The 19,104-nt window shown below is 39.4% G+C and overlaps 2 protein-coding genes across 2 annotated transcripts in view; one reads left to right on the forward strand and one right to left on the reverse strand.

Moving 5' to 3' along the window:
• LOC106051898 (putative amine oxidase [copper-containing]) overlaps nucleotides 1-19,104 on the reverse strand; it is a 40,752-nt gene that overhangs the window by 19,454 nt on the left and 2,194 nt on the right. The window lies entirely within an intron of this gene.
• Nucleotides 3,257-14,375, forward strand: LOC106051900 (serine-rich adhesin for platelets-like). Its single transcript, XM_013207114.2, has 2 exons — nucleotides 3,257-3,780; nucleotides 12,594-14,375. The coding sequence occupies exon 2, from the start codon at nucleotides 12,604-12,606 to the stop codon at nucleotides 14,335-14,337; it is 1,734 nt and encodes a 577-aa protein (XP_013062568.2). The 5' UTR covers nucleotides 3,257-3,780; nucleotides 12,594-12,603; the 3' UTR covers nucleotides 14,338-14,375.

Genomic DNA, 19,104 nt, shown 5'->3' on the forward strand with positions numbered 1-19,104 from the left:
TCAAAGGCTCCCAAAGATCCCAAAATTAAAAATCCCAGTGTTCGCCAGGATTCGAACCAGGGAACCCCAGCTCTTAAGCCAAACGAGATATATCCGATTTTCATAACAAAATATTTGTTCAACTATATAAACAATCATTTTGATTATTGTGGTTCTATCTTCTTTATTATTATCAAAGTGATCAGGTAATAGAAAAGCAAGCACGATTAGAATATAGGAAGTTCAAGCGTATAAGAGATAAAAAAGCGTACCACATGACCTAAGTCAGTGTTTTATTGGTTTTTACTTTGGTTTCTCATTCTCCTATCTTTAGTGTTATTGTGTCATGTAATACCTGAGAAACCGGTCAGATACATGATCTATATTATTTTCATCAACGTCACCAGAATTTCAGGGAAAAAAAGGGAAGCATTAATTTAAATCCGACATTTCTAAACAAATAACTAAAATACTAGAGTTATTCTTATCCAAAGTACATATAACAAACAAACTAAATATATTTTAATGGGTCTTCAGGATCTTCTAGAGAGCTTAAAATTTTATAATCTATTAATAGGAAGTTGTCAGCGCTTTAAGTCCTCATCGAATCGATGTATGTCAATGTAGTTTTCTACATTTCACAGTAATTCGGTGACCGAATAGTACAATGTTAGTGAAAAGGCCTTGGCTATGTTTTATCACGCTCACATCTGCAATATTGAAGTTTTAATATGACTGCCTGGTATGCGAATCTGAGCATTAAAAATAAAAATAAACTCCATAGATAAACTCCTAAATGCTGCTGGTAAAGTCATTGGCAAAAAACAAGCCCCCATTTGGGCAGCTGTTTGAGACAAACATCCATACAAAAAAAACTAAAAAGATTTTAGAAATAAAAAATTCAGCCTTTGGGTCAGGATTTTTTTATTTTACCATCACAAAAGAGATACAAGACACCGATAGCAAAGACAAACAGATACAAACACTCTTTTGTTCCCCTGGCACTCAAATCATTAAATAGAAACAATTTGATACAAACATTTCACATGTTACTTATGAGTGAGTCTGGTGTGAATGTACACTTTGTTTTTTTCTAGTTACAATGTTTTGCTTGATCATTGATGTAATGCACAAATTGTCAAACAAATTTCTTTACGGACAATAAAGATTATTATCATTATAATTATTTTATTTTATTATTATTATTTTATTATTATTATTATTACTTTTATTCTACATATTGAGCATAATTAAAAAGCACTGCAAAGCAAACTTAACCTCTAAAGTTCTAAACCATAAGCGTGTCTGAAAAAACATTGTTCTGGCCCAGAGTCATTTGAACGTATGCATATGACCACTACAGTGTTCAATGGTCACATGCCCCAGCTACTCCAGCTTCCCGCAGTGCGTTACTGCTAGGCAGTGTTGTCGTTTCCGGAGTCACTTGTTCGGGCCTCGGTAGGCGCAGTCCCTTATTTACGTCGCAATTGATTCACTACTTTCTCTCATTTAAAAACATGGTCCCTGGTGCTGCTGATCATTTATGTTCAATATGCATTTATCATTCATTTGATTCAGCACCTAGCTTTATATACACGCATACGACTTGAAAGGCTGCATTTAGAGATGTCAGCTCATTCAATTATCCAATTTGGCTCTGGGAAAACACGGCTAAGAATGTGTAGAAACGCATTAATTTTATTCTTAAAGTGAGCTAGGGCTTAAGGGTCTTAAATTATTTGGGAAAGCCCTGTTCCTACTTTATGTATGGTATTCATACCATGTGTCTGAACGTTCGACATAAATTGGCAAGTCTGGAAATAAGCCTAGGTTCTCTCTCCCTTCTGTGGAACACAGTGAGTCGAATATTGGTTGGAAGAAGGAAAGTAAGAACCAGAGAGACGTGCACTAGGTAAGAATATTTTAATTTTTTTTTTTTGCAGGTCTGGGTGACCTCCAACATTTGAAGATGTGGTCAGGGTGTCTCATATTCTCGTGGACTCTGCTAGGTATAATTTACCTATATATATATATATATAATTCTCTTCTTCCCTCAACAGTTTAAACGAGTAGTAAGGAGTAAAGGAAAGATCACTCTGCGGATAGTCCAAGAGAAAACAAGAGGGGGAGGGGAACACGTAGTCACAACATAGCAGGGGGGCAGGACCGTTGCAATATCACTCTTTTTTTTATATCTACCTCACGTTAAAAAAAAAAGGGGGGGGGAGTAATCTACTCTAAAGTAACTATCGAAGCGACAGAGCACGCTCAAGAGTTTGGACACAATGGAAAGATCACTCTTTTATTTTTGCACCTTAGACGGAGGGAGTTATCCTAGGTAATTTAAAATGGAAAAAAAAGACAATTTTTGTCTGTATATTTCAGGAGATTGGTATGAGTTTTCAAAAGATTTTAATAATTTCCGGATATTTCCAGGACTTTTTTGTATATTTTGCAATTTCAGGAGATTTCCAGGACCTCCTGTTAAATCGACAGGAGGCCGCGGGAAATCTGTTATAAGTTATAAAATGGTTTAAATTAATAATTTATACACCTAAAATTTGCGCGGGTGCTGGACCCACTGCGGTCACATAGGTTGCATTGGCCTAAGGCTGGCCCTGCAAAATAGCGGCGTATGCGTATGCTACGCCGCCGGTCGACTAGTAATACTATAAAAGTAAAAAGTAAGAGGGGGGGGGCACCAACATATTCTTGAACCCGGGCCCTCGGGTACCTTGCTATGCCATTGAGACAACAAAAAGTCACAATATACACATATAACATATATACAAAGTTAAATACCGCTGTCTCCTTTATCCACATTAGGACTGCTTGTTACACTACGTCACCTGTCGTCATCGAGAAGTATATAGAAGTCTAACTCAAAAAGCGCTGGCTGTGAGTGTGTTATTTTTTTCGTGTGTGAATGTTGTATATTGTTATTGTGATAGTAGTTACGCTGAGGTGGTCGGTTGTAGTTAAACTGAATTTCCATTAGATTGAACCAATACAAATTATTTTATCTTATCTATATATTATTTTATAATTCTATAAGCCTTGTTGTATTTAAAAAAAAACGTTCCATCTCCGTCTTCTTCGTATTACCACAGTACCTTTGAACACGGACTAATGAATTGGTATTTTGTTAGACAGAGGAGTCTTTTGTGGTTGAACACGGAGACAATATCACACACACACACCACACACACACCACACACACACCACACAAACACACCCACACACTCGGAAAACACCGGAATTCTTTCAGATGCACCTTTTCGACATGGTTGTGCATCAATGATTATCACGCAGCGTATAAAATCCTGTTGTGTGACTGAACTCTTAAAGCTCGAATTTTGACCTGGAGTATCACATGTTCAGATAGTTTTACATCTGCAGGCTCCTTAAAGTTCGCGGTCTTATCATCTAAGAAGCACACGCCCAGAGGATCAACATAATCGTGTCCATTAGTTAAAGTTGGATCTTTTTTTTTGTCTTTCTAAGAACAATTTCTATCTTTGGTTGTTTTGTCTTCGTCACTTCCTTCTGCAGGTATACATGATATTTGTTTGTGTATATAAGAGAGGAGTAAACGGATATAGGTCAAGCCATTTGAGGGAATACGGCAAACTACGCTTGCTGTCTATTTTAACATTTATTATAATGGTCTACTGTTATATTTGATAAAGAGGATTCAAACTATTGGCAGTTGGAATTATGAGTGAAACTGGTGCTGAGTTTCTAAGCAATTTGGAAAAAAAGTGACCTAATAGCAAAGGACAGTCCTGATTAAGTTTGCATGTGAGTGATTTTTTATTTTGAAATTAACGTAGCGATTATCATTTACTAAAAATGATGAATCTATCAATTTACTGATGTTAGAAATAGAAGTGCAACGCCTTTGATTTACTATTGAGCAATTTATGTCAAATATAGATTAAAATTACAAATTGAGACATTAAAATAGTGAATTTATTATATTCAATACGGTATTATGTTTTCGTGTTAATAATATTAGCAATGTAAGAATTACAATAATAATAATAAGGCTTGTCTTCGAGTCCGAAGATTAGTGAGGAATGCAGTATTTCCCGTGGCTGCGTAGCCTCAGCTGCCACATCCAGGGCAAGCATAACCATTGTCCGCAGGTGGTCGATTTAGATTTTGTTTTCGTCGTCTGCGTTTGTCCTAGGCTGCAGATTTTCTTTTGGTCTCAAATGTGTATCCCGCGGCCTTCATGAGTGACCTCCAGCTATCTCGTTCCGACGGCGCATGCAGCAAGGTGCTCTCTTTTATGTCAGCCAAGGAAAGTTGACGCCTAAGCTGGTCTATGAAGAATTTCCGTGGGGCGCCTCTGTTACGTCGACCACCTTTTAGCACAAAAAAGACTTGATACGTGCCCTGCCCAGCAGAGCTGTCGGACCATAAGAAGTCTCTCTATACTTTCCATACCGGCGTTCGCAAAGACATCGCTGTTTGTAGTGTGGTCCTGCCACCGTATGTCCTTGATGAAGCGCACACTTCTTTGGTGAAAGCGCTCAAGAAGTCTTAGTTGTTTTTTATATAGTGTCCATGTCTCAGAGCCATATAGAAGGGTTGAGAGAACCATCGTTTGGTAGACATTGGTTTTTGTAGGCAGGCGGATAGATTTGTTCTTCCAAACTCTCGCCTGAAGCCGTCCAAAAGAGCTACTAGCCCTGGCCAGACGGTTATCAAATTCCCTTGAAAGTGAGGCGTCATTTGACACTATACTACCTAGATATGTGAAGTGGTCTACCACGTTAAGGGGATGCCCTTTTACGGAGATCCTTGGGGCTGAGTAGGTTTTGTTGGGTGACTTCTGGAACATGACTTCTGTTGTCCCGAGGTTTATAGATAGACCGATAGTGGCGGCAGCGTTTGTGAATTCGTTTACCGCGTTCTGAAGTTCATGTTCATTGTGAGCTAGCAGGGCGCAATCATCGGCATAGAGAAGCTCCGTTATGACCATCTCCTTTGATTTTGTATGGGATTGTAGACGTCGAAGATTGAACACATTGCCGTCAGAACGAAACCGGATGTAGATGTCTTCATGCAATCGCTGCCTCATTTGACCCAGCATTACGCTAAAGAAATTAGCGAACAGAGTAGGGGCAAGTACACAGCCCTGCTTCACGCCATTTTCTATTGGGAAGGGATCAGAAATGGCACCATTGTGTTTGATATGGCCTCTTTGTCCTACGTGAAACTATTTGAGAATGGATAGGAACGTAGGTAGGCATCCCAGTCTAGCCTAAATCATCCACAAACCATCGTCGAATGCCTTGGTGAGGTCCACAAAGGCAGCGTACAGGTTTAGGTTCTGCTCTTTGCATTTTTCTTGTAGTTGTCACAGAACAAATATCATGTCAGATGTACCTCTACCGGCTCTGAAACCACATTGGCTTTAAGATAAGACCTCGTCCACTAAAGACTGGTGTAGTAGGTCGAGCAACACTCTTGCACAGATCTTTTCTGCTACACTATTAGTATAGACCATAGTTCTGAACAATTGTTTCATAAACAAATATTAAAGAATTATACAAAACAAAAAAATACATTAAAATAATTAAGCATAAAAATAACACATATAACTAATATTTCAATATTACAGCTCATTCTCGATTCTTTGATGAAGTTTTCTAAGAAGTTATCAAAACAAAAAAGAATGCATTGCTAGCCTGTGATGATCTAAACCAGTGTTTCCCAAACTTTTCATCTATGCGTACCCTTTCTAGAATTTTTCATAACACTGAATACCCATCGCCTCCTCCTCGCCCCTAAAAAGTATTTATTTTAAAAGCAATCAAATGTTTTCTGTAGGGCTGCATACACTCCGAATAATAATAACTCTATTACAATGAAGTATTAAATTATTGAGTTTATTTTTTGGCTTGCTTCAGAGACACAGCAAATACATTCTAGAAAAAAGTCTTTACATTGAAAAAGTGGGCGTGTCGACGGAAGTTGTAACATCCCTATCCATTTCCTGATTTTTGTAGAAATTCGTCTTAAAATCTAAAATGGCACGTATCTGAGTTTGTTAAAACTTAAAAATAAATTTAAAAAATTAATATACATTATTTTGTTTAACAGCAAGAAGGGAAACTAATTCTTCAGTATTTACAGATATGGCTAAATTTGTTGGGTTGAATCCCCATACATAATTGTTAACGCTATTTCTCCCTCACTCATACTCCGATCAAGTTGATACTTAAAACAATTATTTATTTTACCTACCATAACATTCATCAATAAACAAAAACACTCAATTAGTCGATTAATTATTGGTAATTAATTATTTTTTTGAAATTGAAGGAAATAACTAGTACATTATTGTTGGATATAGTTTTAAAGACGGAGTTCTTCCCCTTCAGATAAGCTTTTTTTTTTTTTAAAAAAAAGGATTTTTATATTTTGCTTGTTTATTTAGACGTTTTATTCTTCCTATAATTAGTCTTTATTACACATTATTCAAAATTTAAAAGTAGTTTTGTTTTTCGATCCAGACATAAGTTAGCTCTGCTAAGGTCTTTATCTTTTAGATTAAGCCAGATTCAACAATATTGAACAACGGGGTCATTTAAAAAAAAAGCTAACTGTGGCATTCATACTCTGCCGCCTTGACTACTGCAACGCCGTGCTAACGGGTATACCCGATGACAAAATAGCCAAGCTGCAACGAATTTAGAACAATAGTCCTAAAAAAAAATTAGACGAGATTCTGCTACTACCCTCTTGCGCCCACTCCATTGGCTTCCTGTGAAAGAGAGAATCGACTACAAGGTGGCCACACTTTGTTATCAGTGCATCTATAATAATTCAATACCCTTTTACCTTTAGCGAACTGATCACTCTATATGTCCCTCACAGAAAGAAAACGTTTCTCCCTCAAAAGCTACGGTCTGCGGGCTTTTTCAGTGCTCGGATACGGTTTGGAACTCACTCCCCATTGATCTCAGACAGACAACATGCTACACTTCATCCAAGAAGAACATTAAGACCTACCTGTTTATAACTTTTTTTGATTAGTTAGTCATTTCAGCTCTCCTGTTTATGTTTGTTATGTTATCACAGCGCCCTGAGCCTAAAGTTTGTTTGTTAAAGCGCTATATAAATTAAATTATTATAATTATGTTAGAAATGAACAAGTAGTCATTCTCTGGCGCTGCCAGGGTCGAGTTTCGCTAAAGAGAAACAAAATTCATCGTAGTCCCTTTAACAGTTTCCACTGAGGAATTTTCTAGTGATGTGGCAGGTCTGCAGCAGTACCGCCCTCTGACAAGCAACGAAGATGTTCCTAGGAATGTTAAGGGCCTTGAAGGTGTCTGTGATGTCAGTTGTTATTATCCCCTCGGTTGATATAAAAATGGGGTATATTGTTATTTTGGACAATTTCCATAGACGCTTAATCTCCAAACCTAGGTTCCCATATTTTCTTTGTTTTTCTATCTCAGTTTTTCTTAAATTGTGAGACAGTGGTACTGCGATATCGATAATGGTAGCGGTTTTTTCTTTTTTATCGATGAACAGCAGATCCGATCCGGGCGATTGAAATCTAGCGTTTTGTCGGTCAGAATAGGCCTATCCAAGTACAGCAGATGTTCAGTAGACTCGAGAACCTCTTGCGGAGAGTATTTATAATAAGGGGGAGTGTCCTTACCGATCAATTTGTACGTCAAAGCCAGGTGTTGGTGTATATATATGGCTCCTTTTGTCTCGAAAGGCAATGGATGCGCCCAAATGAGTCACTGGTTTTGGCTTAATCTTGAGACGGGGCAGAATCTGGTGTGGCTAATCAAGCCAATTCTAGAACGGCAGACTTTGCCACAATTCGTACATGTGTATGCCTCTGATTTAGGGCTAGCAGACAGGGCAGCTTTCTTTTTATCCCTCTTGATTAAAGCCGCTTCAATTCTTTTGTTCTCAGCAAGGGTTGTCCCAGCACGCACAGTCTGTCTCCATGCACTCCGGTCTTTGGCTATGTTTTCCCACATACTTTCGCTGATGCCTGAGGCTCTCATGTCTCGCTTGCAGACATCTCTATATGTTAGTCTTGGGCGGCCCTTGGGTCTGACTCCTTCCACAAGCTCAGCATATAAGATATCTTTCGGGATTCTGCCATCTGGCATGCGGGTGACATGCCCGAGCCAGCGTAATCTTCTTTGTGTCAGGAGAGCATACATGCTGTTCATATTGGCCAATCTTAAAACTTCCTGATTGGAGACATGGTCCCTCCAAGAGATGCCCATTATGCGTCTCAGGCAGCGCAAGTGGAAACTATTCAATCTGTGCTCTTGGTACATGTATGTTGACCAGCTCTCACTGCCATAAAGGAGAGTGCTCACAACACAGGCGTTGTAGACTAGGATTTTGGTCGCTGTGGTCAATTTACCATTTTCCCAGACGCGCTTGGAGAGTTTTGCCAATGCTGTGGTAGCTTTTCCTATCCTTTTTGTCAGCTCTATGTCTAAGTCTAGGTTACTGACAATTGTTGAACCCAAGTAGGTAAATTCCTGCACCACTGAAAGGGTGTGGTTCCCAATTTGTATTATAGGTATTTCTGCGACGTCTTGTGCCAGGATTTCGGTCTTGGAGAGGCTTATAGTAAGGCTAAACTCTTGACAAGCAGCTGCTAAGGCGTTCACTAGCTTCTGTAGACCTCCTTGTGAGTGAGATACGAGTGCCGCGTCATTGGCAAACAGCAGCTCCCTTATCAAGATACGACGCCTTTTCGTTTTGGCTTTAAGACGTGCCAGGTTAAAGAGCCTTCCATCGGATCTGCTATGGATGTATATTACGTCTTCCAGGGATTTAAAAGCACTGGATAGTACGACTGAGAAGAAGATGCCAAATAGTGTAGAGGCCAGTACACATCCTTGTTTGACACCGCTCTTAATGGAGAATGGCCTGGAGGAAGAACTTTCAAACTGAACGGTGCCCTGCATATTTTCGTGAAAAGCTGACACTAGTTTTCTTAACTTATTTGGGCAGCCGATTCTCTCTAGTACAGCAAACAGACCGCTTCTGCTAACAAGGTCAAAGGCCTTGGTCAAATCAATAAATGCTATGAAGAGGGGCTGCTTTTGTTCTCTGCTCTTCTCCTGTAGCTGCCGAAGAGAGAAAATCATATCTGTTGTAGATCTACCTGCCCTAAAGCCACACTGCGACTCTGGATAAACACGATCTGCCAGGATCTGTAATCGCTTTAGTAATACTCTAGCAAAAGCCTTTCCGACTATGCTAAGCAGTGAGATGCCTCTGTAATTGTTACAATCAGAGCGGTCGCCTTTATTTTTATAAATTGTAACAATGTTGGAGTCTTTCAATTCCTGGGGGACCATTCCTTGTTCCCAGCACAAGCTTAGCAGTTCATGGAGTGGTTTGATTAGGGCATGTTTTCCAGCCTGAATTACTTCAGCAGGAATGCCATCTCCTCCGGGTGTTTTCCCATGTGCAAGCATGTCAATGGCAATGCTCAGCTCCTTTACTGAGGGCGTTTCGTCTAATTCCGTCAAAACTTGAAGTGATGGGAAGTTGGAAACAGCATTTGGTGAGATGGCGTTTTCAATCTGGTAGAGTTCTGCATAGTGTTCTACCCATCGTTCCATTTGCAGCGCACGATCGCTGATGATTGAGCCATCTTTTGACTTGAGCGGAGCACACTTGCTGGTGTGAGGTCCAAAGGCTTTTCTCATGCCCTCATATAGTCCTCTTATGTTACCACAGTCGGCACAAGATTGAATATCTTCGCATAGCTCCTGCCAGTATTTGTTAGCACATTGTCTCGCTACTCTTTGGGCATTGTTACGTGCAGCTCTGAGCCTTTTTAAGTTGCTTGGGGTGGGATCCTTCTTGTAGATTAGCATGGCTGCTCTCTTGTTCGTAGTGGCAGTTTCCATTTCTGGTAGACTAGCTTCAAACCAGTCTTCGCTTTTCTTGGTTTTGTTTCCAAAGACCAGTGATGATGTTTGGTAGATTGTATCACGCATAAACGTCCAGCTTTTTTCTACCTCAGTCACAGAGAAGTTTTTAAAAGCTTCCTCTAATTTGTTCTCAAATTCGGTGCAAAGATCAGGATTTTTTGTGCTAGTAGTATTCAGGCGTGATTTTCTTTTTCCCTGTGAAGTGTGGATCTTAGTTGGCAGCAGTCTTGTCCGGCAGGACACTAAAGTATGATCAGTATCACAATCCGCACTTTGGTAGCTACGTGTCAGCAGTATATTTCCAATGTCCTTTTTTCGTGTCAGTATCATATCCAGCTGGTGCCAGTGCCCAGACCTAGGGTGCCTCCATGAGACACAGTGCTGTGGCTTTGTTCTGAAGTATGTGTTGGTAATGCAGAGCTTATGGTATGTGCAGAATTCAAGCAGTCTTTGTCCGTTCTCATTCATCTTTCCGATTCCAAAAAGCCCAAGACAGTCTGGCCAGGTAGTGTGATCTGATCCTACTCTGGCATTGAAGTCACCTAGAAGGATCATATGTTCTTTTTGAGGAATGTTTGCAATGGCTTCTTTGAGGTCTTCATAGAACTTGTCTTTGTCCTCCTGAAGCGAGCATAGTGTGGGGGCATAGGCACTAATTAGAGTGACTTTTCCAGATGCTGTCATCATACTTATGCTTAGTAGCCGTTCCGAGCCACCAACTGGAGGGACTATCATGGGAAGAAGACTGTTCTTGACAGCAAAGCCCACACCATGTATTCGAGTCTCATCCTGTGCCTTCCCTTTCCAAAAGAAAGTGTAGTCAGTCTCGCGGAGCATGCCGTTTTCGGCCAGTCGGGTTTCTTGCAGGGCTGCAATGTCAATATGTAGCCTTTTTAGCTCGTTGTTTATAACTGCCGTCTTCCTTGCATCGTCGATCTGCCTTAGATCATCAGTGAGACCAGGACACAATGTCCTGACATTCCAAGTGGCCAGTCGCATGACAGGGATTTTCTTTTTCAGTTTAATTTTTCTTCTTTTGTTGCTTGGTGCAAGTTTCCAGCCTACTTGTCGTTTTAAACTAAGCTCTAAGCACCCATTAGAGCAGGCAGGCTGTGGCGGATCAGCACCTAACTGACTGGGGGCTGCCCAGGTTGAGGCGGGCGGTAGCTGATCAGTGAGGCGAGAAGACCTCTCCCACCGTCAGAGACAACCCGTGGCGTCCATACATTACGCCAATCAAGTTGGACTTATAAACCGTAACTGTTGTCTCCCGTGTTGTTTTAGCCGCTTTGCAGCAGCACCAGAGTTTCCTCTCCGGGGCGCATTCCTGGGCCTTGGATAAAGGGTTCATGGGTGGCCCATGCGTCATGATTCCTCTCTCGACCTTGCTGATGTGATCCAAAGGAACGCATCGCATTACATTTGGCACCATCTCAGTTGCAGAAGCTGCCGGAGGGAATTTCGCAGCTGATACTCCCAACGCCTAAGGGGCTTCACTCCTGATTTCTCCTCGAGGTTGTCTCCTGAAGCCTCAGTACCGCAAGGCAGCGGGGGTTTGAAGTCAGAGTACCCCTCTCCTAGATGAACTGCCTTACTAGGCTGACGAGCTCCATCTGCCCGAAGCTCCCGGTTTGGTGGCGCCAGGTATCCGCCTTCACCCCTTCACCTGTTAGTAAGAGCAGTTTCGCCGGGCTTAATATCTAAGCCACACGAGCAGGCCAGGTGCTGGACTTAGGTGTTGGTGTATTAACTTTGTAACTTGGTTATGGCGACCTAGGTAGGCTGATTCTGATAGGGCTGGACATCCTGCCATAATGTGTTCAATCGACTCGCCTACATTTCCACATTTTCGGCATTTGTCGACAACATTGAGTTTCAGGATATGCTTCTCGTAATTTTTTGTCCTGATTACCCTGTCCTGTATTGCTTTGAGCCATGTTAAGGAAGCAGCCTTGTCGATGTTGTCCCCATGTAATGAAGCTGGAAGGAAGGAAACTAATTTGTTGCTGGAGGCGAGCAGCTTTGATCGTATTTTTTAAACTTGCATCTTACACAATTTGAAGATGTTCTGCTATCCACGACCCCCATCCTTCCTGGGCAGGTATAACCTTATGGTGGAGGACTTGGGGTGTAGGCATCGAAACTTGGTTAGTAATTTTCTAGTGAGTCTTTCAATGTCATGTAGGTCGGTGTCAGTCCATTTGATCACACCGAACGTGTAAAGGAGCACTGGGACGGCCCAGCTGTTTATTGCAGTGATGAGATTACTGCCAGACAGTTTGGTGTTGAGGAATTTATTAACTCTTTGCCTATATTTGCCAAGAAAGTCCTCTTTTAATTTCGTATGGTTTATCTTGGCATTCTGGTTTATTCCAAGATATTTATAAATAGAGGCGGAGTTCAATTCCTCGATGCCTTCAAATTCAATGTTGGTGTTCGTTGCCTTGCCCTTTTTAATGCTTATGATGCCACACTTATCCAGGCAGAAAAAACATACAGATATCGTCACTAAAGCATTTTACCGTTTTGATTAAGGTGTGTAATTTTTGCTCGGTTTCTGCATATAGCTTTAGATCATCCATGTATAATAAGTGGGACACACATTTTGTACATTTATTATTATCATTATTATTATTACTATTATTATTCTGTATTTGTTTTTCTTTGCAGATACAGTAAAATGAATCAGTCTTCTTCACCTTTGACGAAATCTACTTCCTTGTCATCGACTTCCTTGTCATCGACTTCCTTGTCATCGACTTCTTTGGAATCGACTTCTGTCACCACTACATCCAGCACAACGGTTGAAAGTGAAGCAACTTCGGAAAGCACAACTAATATTATGTCTTCCAGCTCTACTGCTAAAATACATGATATACCTAGCTCTACGTCACCAGGAAAGGACGAGAAAGTTAATAATATGACCTTAATTATTTGTATAACAGTTGGGGTCATATGTTTTCTGGTTATCGCGGCCTTGACCTTGTGCTATTGGAAGAAGAAGAGAAGTCAGATGCACACCTCCTTCTCAGTCATGTATGAGCGATATTTCGGAGTCAGACTCAGTCAGGCTTGTGCTGATCCGAGGCCAATCCGAAACATGGATGTTGCGTCTAGAATTGGCTCCCCCAATGAAGATGTCGAAGAAATTCCCTCCTGCAGTAACGATCCTTCAAATGTCAAAGACGTTCGAAATGGTCAGAGAGCTGAGCGGCTTGAACACTCTCAAATTATGTATCAAACAAACTACATCATTTTAGCCTCATTATCTGGGAAGCCGGACGAAGAAGTGTCCCATGTCAATTCTGAACCTTCAAAGGAGGAGAGCTCTAGCAGTTACAGCGTTGTAGAAGTAGCTCATTCTGATTCCAACTTTGAAGACATCCTTTCCAACAGTCTACGTGATAGCGTGTTGTTTGATGGCACAGGCAAACCTTTACAAAGATTTAATCCTTCTAACGAATCTATTGAAAGTGTCACCGAAGAAAGAAGTTTTGGAAGTTGTAAGGCTTACGCCCAACTTGCAGACTACACCCACCCGGAAACACCTTGCAAAATCAAAACACCGTCTCCGTTAATCTTCTCCTCTCAAGAATCACAGCAGAGTGTTTTTTCAGATCTAAGCATGTCCCTGCGCCCAGAGTCCAGTGTTTATTATTCGGAAGTAAATGGTCCTGATGGTGTGGATGTTCCACAAGAAAGAGCAGCAAATCCAGATCTCTACTTTAATACTGCTGTAATCCATTCGGATTTAATGAGACTCGCCCATTCGCCTACTTCAAACAACAAAGTTGATTCTCTGTCTGCTAAGTATATGAATTTACGTAGTCCTTCTGACAGTTGTCAAAATAAAATTAAACCCCAAGGCCATAAGGAAGTCGAGAACTCTCTGAAAGACCACGATTACAGTGAAACTAGCAATGATGACTATACTGGGGTCAAAAGCAATAGAGCTTCGACTGAATCAACGTTTTCGTACTTATATGATAACAGTTTATTTTATATTCATGAAGAAAATAAACCGTCATTAACTTCAACAGACATAGTCCACCCAGGTGTACATTCAGACATCAGTCATCATAAACCGCAGTCAGAGCATTTCGTTTTAAATGAAAGCAAATATGGTCAACATGAAAATCCCTCGTTTCATGATGATGAGGTTGCGGTTTCGGATACACACAATCAAAACCTATCTTTTGGTTGCTACGATAATAGAGAGTTAAAAAATGACAAGATATATTTAAACATTATGAGTCATGAGCCTGGAAATAAAAGTTTTTCCAATGCAAATCATAAGAATGAAATACAAAAAGACTCAAGGGGTAAAAGTGATCCTAGAGAATCGTCATCAGATATTTATGACAATAATGCCAACATTTCAACTATGCTAACTTCTTTAGATAATAGAAAATAGTTCATTATTCTCAAAACAATAAAGGCAATTTTTAGTAATGTCAGTGTTGTGAAATATATCAACAGTATAAGACAATTTCTTAATTATACTGTGAATGTTTTGGCTACATAATAGGAAGCTATCCATGCTGTAATGTCTGTATGTTCTTGAAAAGTTGTGTTACAAAGCCTTTGTTAATTTAGGGTGGAGGTAGAGTTTGTTAATGAAGATGTTAAACATCACAGAAGATATGGTAACTAGTAAATGTCAAATACTTTATTATTTGGAGGTGTCTTACTGCTATCGTTCTCACTTGAATACAAAGACTTGATAACTCCAGTTCACTGACATTTATAATTTATTTATGAACACTAATGGTGAAGGTTGAATGAGAATGACTATGACATCTGCACCATGAAATCGTCCAAGAAACTAACAACTAATTTGTAATACTGTAATTAATATACATATCCTATAGTAGAAAAACCTATTTTCTCTCACACAATAATAGGATAAAGACAAATACACCTCTTCGTTTAACATTTGAGACATGTCACTGACTGTCTCACTATGATCTACATTGAATTCAAAGTCTCATCACAAATAAAACACGAACCAAAAGTAACTTTGAATTGAACAACCTAAATAGTACCCCCTTCTCCTCCCAAGTGAACGGGAGACCCAGACTGACCATCTCAGTCCAGACAGTGATATCAGCATTTAAGTTTTACATCGTTAAAAACGCGCAATGAGAGATGAAGACCATGTCCACTGTCCCTAGCTAGGATGTTTCTCTTGTCAAAGCCAGGCAGTAACTGTAAGTTTGTATTTATGCTACGATATAAGAGATTAATTGCTAAAGTCTATTCTAATTAATCCAATAAAAAGACATTGAAAATCCAGTAATGCACCGCACAAATGAAGAGTTCACTATGCATATATACGTTACAAATGTTCTGCTGCAAATTAATTAAACTTATGCATATAGGTGCTCACCATATGTTTCAATCCTACCCGAAGGTATATTTGTTTATAAAAATTCTTAGTAACTCTATAGGCACCAATTTTTAGACAATTACAAAGATTTAAAAATGTTTACATCATGAACAAATTATAATTATCATTTCTGCATTGACCTTTACCTAATATAATTATTTTGATATTTAAAAAGTATGATTGAGTAAGGACTATTCTACATATCCTTGTGTTTTAGCCTAAGAGTAAGGACTATATTAGTTGCAAATATTTTCGTTCTGTACAATATTTTCAGGCCATATATTTAATATATTCACATTAAAACCTACAAACAAACAAAATAATAACCTAAACATTTTAGCTTTGCAGACCATTCATATAAATTCGTTAAATAATGGAAAAAAAATATTGACAATTTGTTATGATGAAAGCGCCCTTTTAGAAAATGCTAGTTAAAAAAAAGAGCCCTCACAGCAACAAAACCTAACAACGCAGATTCAATCGACATGTTTCTCAAAACACCAGTGTTTTTCAATTTTTTTTACTTAAGGCGCTCACCTTACTCACCCAGACGAAGACATATACGTTCGAGCCGCCTGCCTCATTCCCGCGTTAACCATACAAAATTAATGACCACTAATTAACAATAAGTTAATTTTTTTGAATGATTTTGTTATTGACTATGGATAATTGTGCAAAGTTTCAATTTGATCTGAGGACGGGAAGTGGGAAGAGTAACGTGTAGAAGAAGGCATTGGGTCGCCCCCAAAATGTGTAACATACAGACATATAGGAGTGACTTAGGCATTGGGTCGCCCCCAAAATGTGTAACATACAGACATATAAGAGTGACTTAGGCATTGGGTCGCCCCTAAAATGTGTAACATACAGGCATATAAGAGTGACTTAGGCATTGGGTCGCCCCCAAAATGTGTAACATACAGATATATAAGAGTGACTTAGGCATTGGGTCGCCCCCTAAAATGTGTAACATACAGACATATAAGAGTGACTTAAGCATTGGGTCGCCCCCAAAATGTGTAACATACAGACACATAAGAGTGACTTAGGCATTGGGTCGCCCCCAAACTGCCGACATATTAGTTGTCTCTGCGTATGTACGTGCTTAGATGGACATTTTTTTCAATCAATACATTTATGTGTCTAAAATGTCAATGACATTTTATCGTCAACATCTGCCAGGACATGTAGGCCGCAGAGTCAGCAACAGGAATGTGGTTCAAAGTGAGCGACCGCATTTGACCTTGGGACTTGAGCCCAGCGGTGTCTATTTATTAGATAATAATGATGTAAGAATTGTTTTATACTTGTCAGGTAAAACAACCAGAGGCGGGGTGGACAAGTGGTAAACGTTTGGCCTCCAAACCAATAGTCTATAAGTCCAACCCTTGCAAAGACGAAAGACTAAGATTTTCAACTTTGGGATTTTGACGACGCCTCTGAGACTCTGAGTGTATAAAACTGTAAACATAAGCTAGGGAAAGGGAAAGTAAAGGCGGTTAGTCATTGTGCTGGACACACTATACCCTCTTTAACTTGAGGCAATATAAAGAGATGAGCTTTGCAAGTCCTGAAAGGGGTTCCTTTTTTTATTACGTAAGCAAAACAATAATAGATTCAAAAAGAAAATTTAGATATTTGTTTCTGGTTTGCTTTGCTCTGTTAAAGTTGGAATTTTGTTTGCAATGCTAACAGTGAAGTACCCCTCTCAGAGCTTGCGAAGGTCATCTCTTTCTAATGCCGACTGTTTACGAGGGTGTCAAGACACCATTACAACGACCAACTGCATTTTCTTTCCACAACTCATCTCAAGTATCTATTAGAGTTGGGTGGACTCAGAGGCGTGCTAAAACACGAAACCAAAAAGAATGCCCATGCTTTACCAAGATTCGAACTCAAAAGCCCTCAGTTCGGAAGCTAAGTGCTTTATAACTCAGCCCCCACGCCCCTCCAGAAAAAAATTTGAACTACACTATTGACGTTTCTAAATGACTAATTGCTGCTATTGTTTGAGAGTTTAAATTGTAAATGTAGCCTGGTGTGATAAATCTCTTCGTCACCTAACTAAATAATCCCGAGTTCAAATCACGGTGTGGGTTAGGAGTTTTTTATTAACGAGATAACGAGCTGAGTTGTGTTTGTTGAGCTACCAGTTAGCAGCATTGAAATGTTACAAATACTCCCATATGTTACTTATCTTCAAAAGAGACTAGGTTGCAGAGCAATAAGCATACTAGGGGAGACTACAAGTGGTGCTATTCAAAAGCATTGATATTAATAATTCGTATTCTTCTTCCTCTATCCAGATTATATGCTAGACATTGTAAGAATCCACATTTAAGAGAATTAACAACAGATCAAAAGAACAAACAACAATGCTATCAAAATAATATTACTTCTTGATCTATTGACACGCAAGCAATGTTCATTGCAGGATTGGAATATTTTTCTTATCGTGTCACATGTTTTATTACAATACCTCTATTCAAGTCACTCCTTCATGGAGGAACCTGGAGGTTAGGTGGGAGGGTGGACAGCTGATCTCTAAGACAGCTCTAACGATTTTCTAGAACTGTAACAGTTGATGTATATCGTTAAGGAAAGAATTACTATCGCGACGGACACACGTGGACAATTCTAGTTTGACCGTTGTAATTTTTCAAAAATAAAAATTAAATAAATGTAAATTTGGCTAGAGACTAAATCTAGATCTAGAGCCGACATGGCGTAGTCAGCCGTATTACCGTAATTATGCGATAACTGAGTAAATGTAAAGTTGCTTCATTTTTATTGAAGTTTATAAGAGTTGATTATATTTTTACGTAAATCTTATATAGCTTACGTCTAGATTCTAGAACTAGAATAATATCTAGACTATATCTCATGAGTTCTACATCAGAACTTTAGGTCCTGTGTTAGATGTCAAGCTGCCCATATAATGAACATACTAATGAATAATCGTAAAAGTATGCCTTCCTCCCTGGTCCGAATCAGAAAATGCGTAGGTTCTAGCAGCTCACAGTGTCACCGGTTCGATACTCGAATTTAATAAAAATTAAAAAAAATAAAATTTTAAGATTATGTAATTATATTTGAAGTTTAATAATAGGGGCATTGTCTTTTAAAAAATGTCTTTTTTTAAATGTATTTATTGTTGTTAGTCGCTTTCTAGCTTGCATACCGGTGCACGGGCTGTAGTACATTGTCATGTGGATTTGGAGTTGCGTCTTTGTGTGGTGTGTTTCTTTTGTGCACCATAATAGTTTGTGCGCTGTTTCTAAGGACGCGCAATGTTAGCGCCATCGCTTCTTTTTGTTTTACTTGGATATCAGATCTTTGGCCGGAGATCTCTGTTGGTTGTTTTCTTTCCCAGTATTGAGTAAATTAGTTAATTGTAATTTCTTCTTCATGTCGTAGCTCTAAAGGCGTTGTTATTATAAACTTGTGAATGGCGGTCACAACGAATGCATATTTTTCTTGTTTAGGGACGCAGGCTTTGGACTCTGTTGCAGTCAAGCCTGATCTGTAGACTGTGTACTTGCATGGACCCGACTTGGCTATTATCCATGGCATTGGGGTGTGAGCATCGAGAGCCCAGGATGGACTGTTGGCACTGTGACTTAAGTAGTGCATGCATGGTAACTAGTTCTATGTTGCATAAGTTCACCTAACTTAAGTGCTTTGATCTTGTATTTATTACTAGCTATATAATCACCATTCATGTCATATTATATCGTCGATTCACAAAACCGTTGTTATTTAAACTCTCGCTGTTAATTAATATATGTTAAC

The sequence above is a fragment of the Biomphalaria glabrata genome, chromosome 11 (genome assembly GCF_947242115.1).
Source record: "Biomphalaria glabrata chromosome 11, xgBioGlab47.1, whole genome shotgun sequence".
NCBI classification, from domain to species: domain Eukaryota; kingdom Metazoa; phylum Mollusca; class Gastropoda; family Planorbidae; genus Biomphalaria; species Biomphalaria glabrata.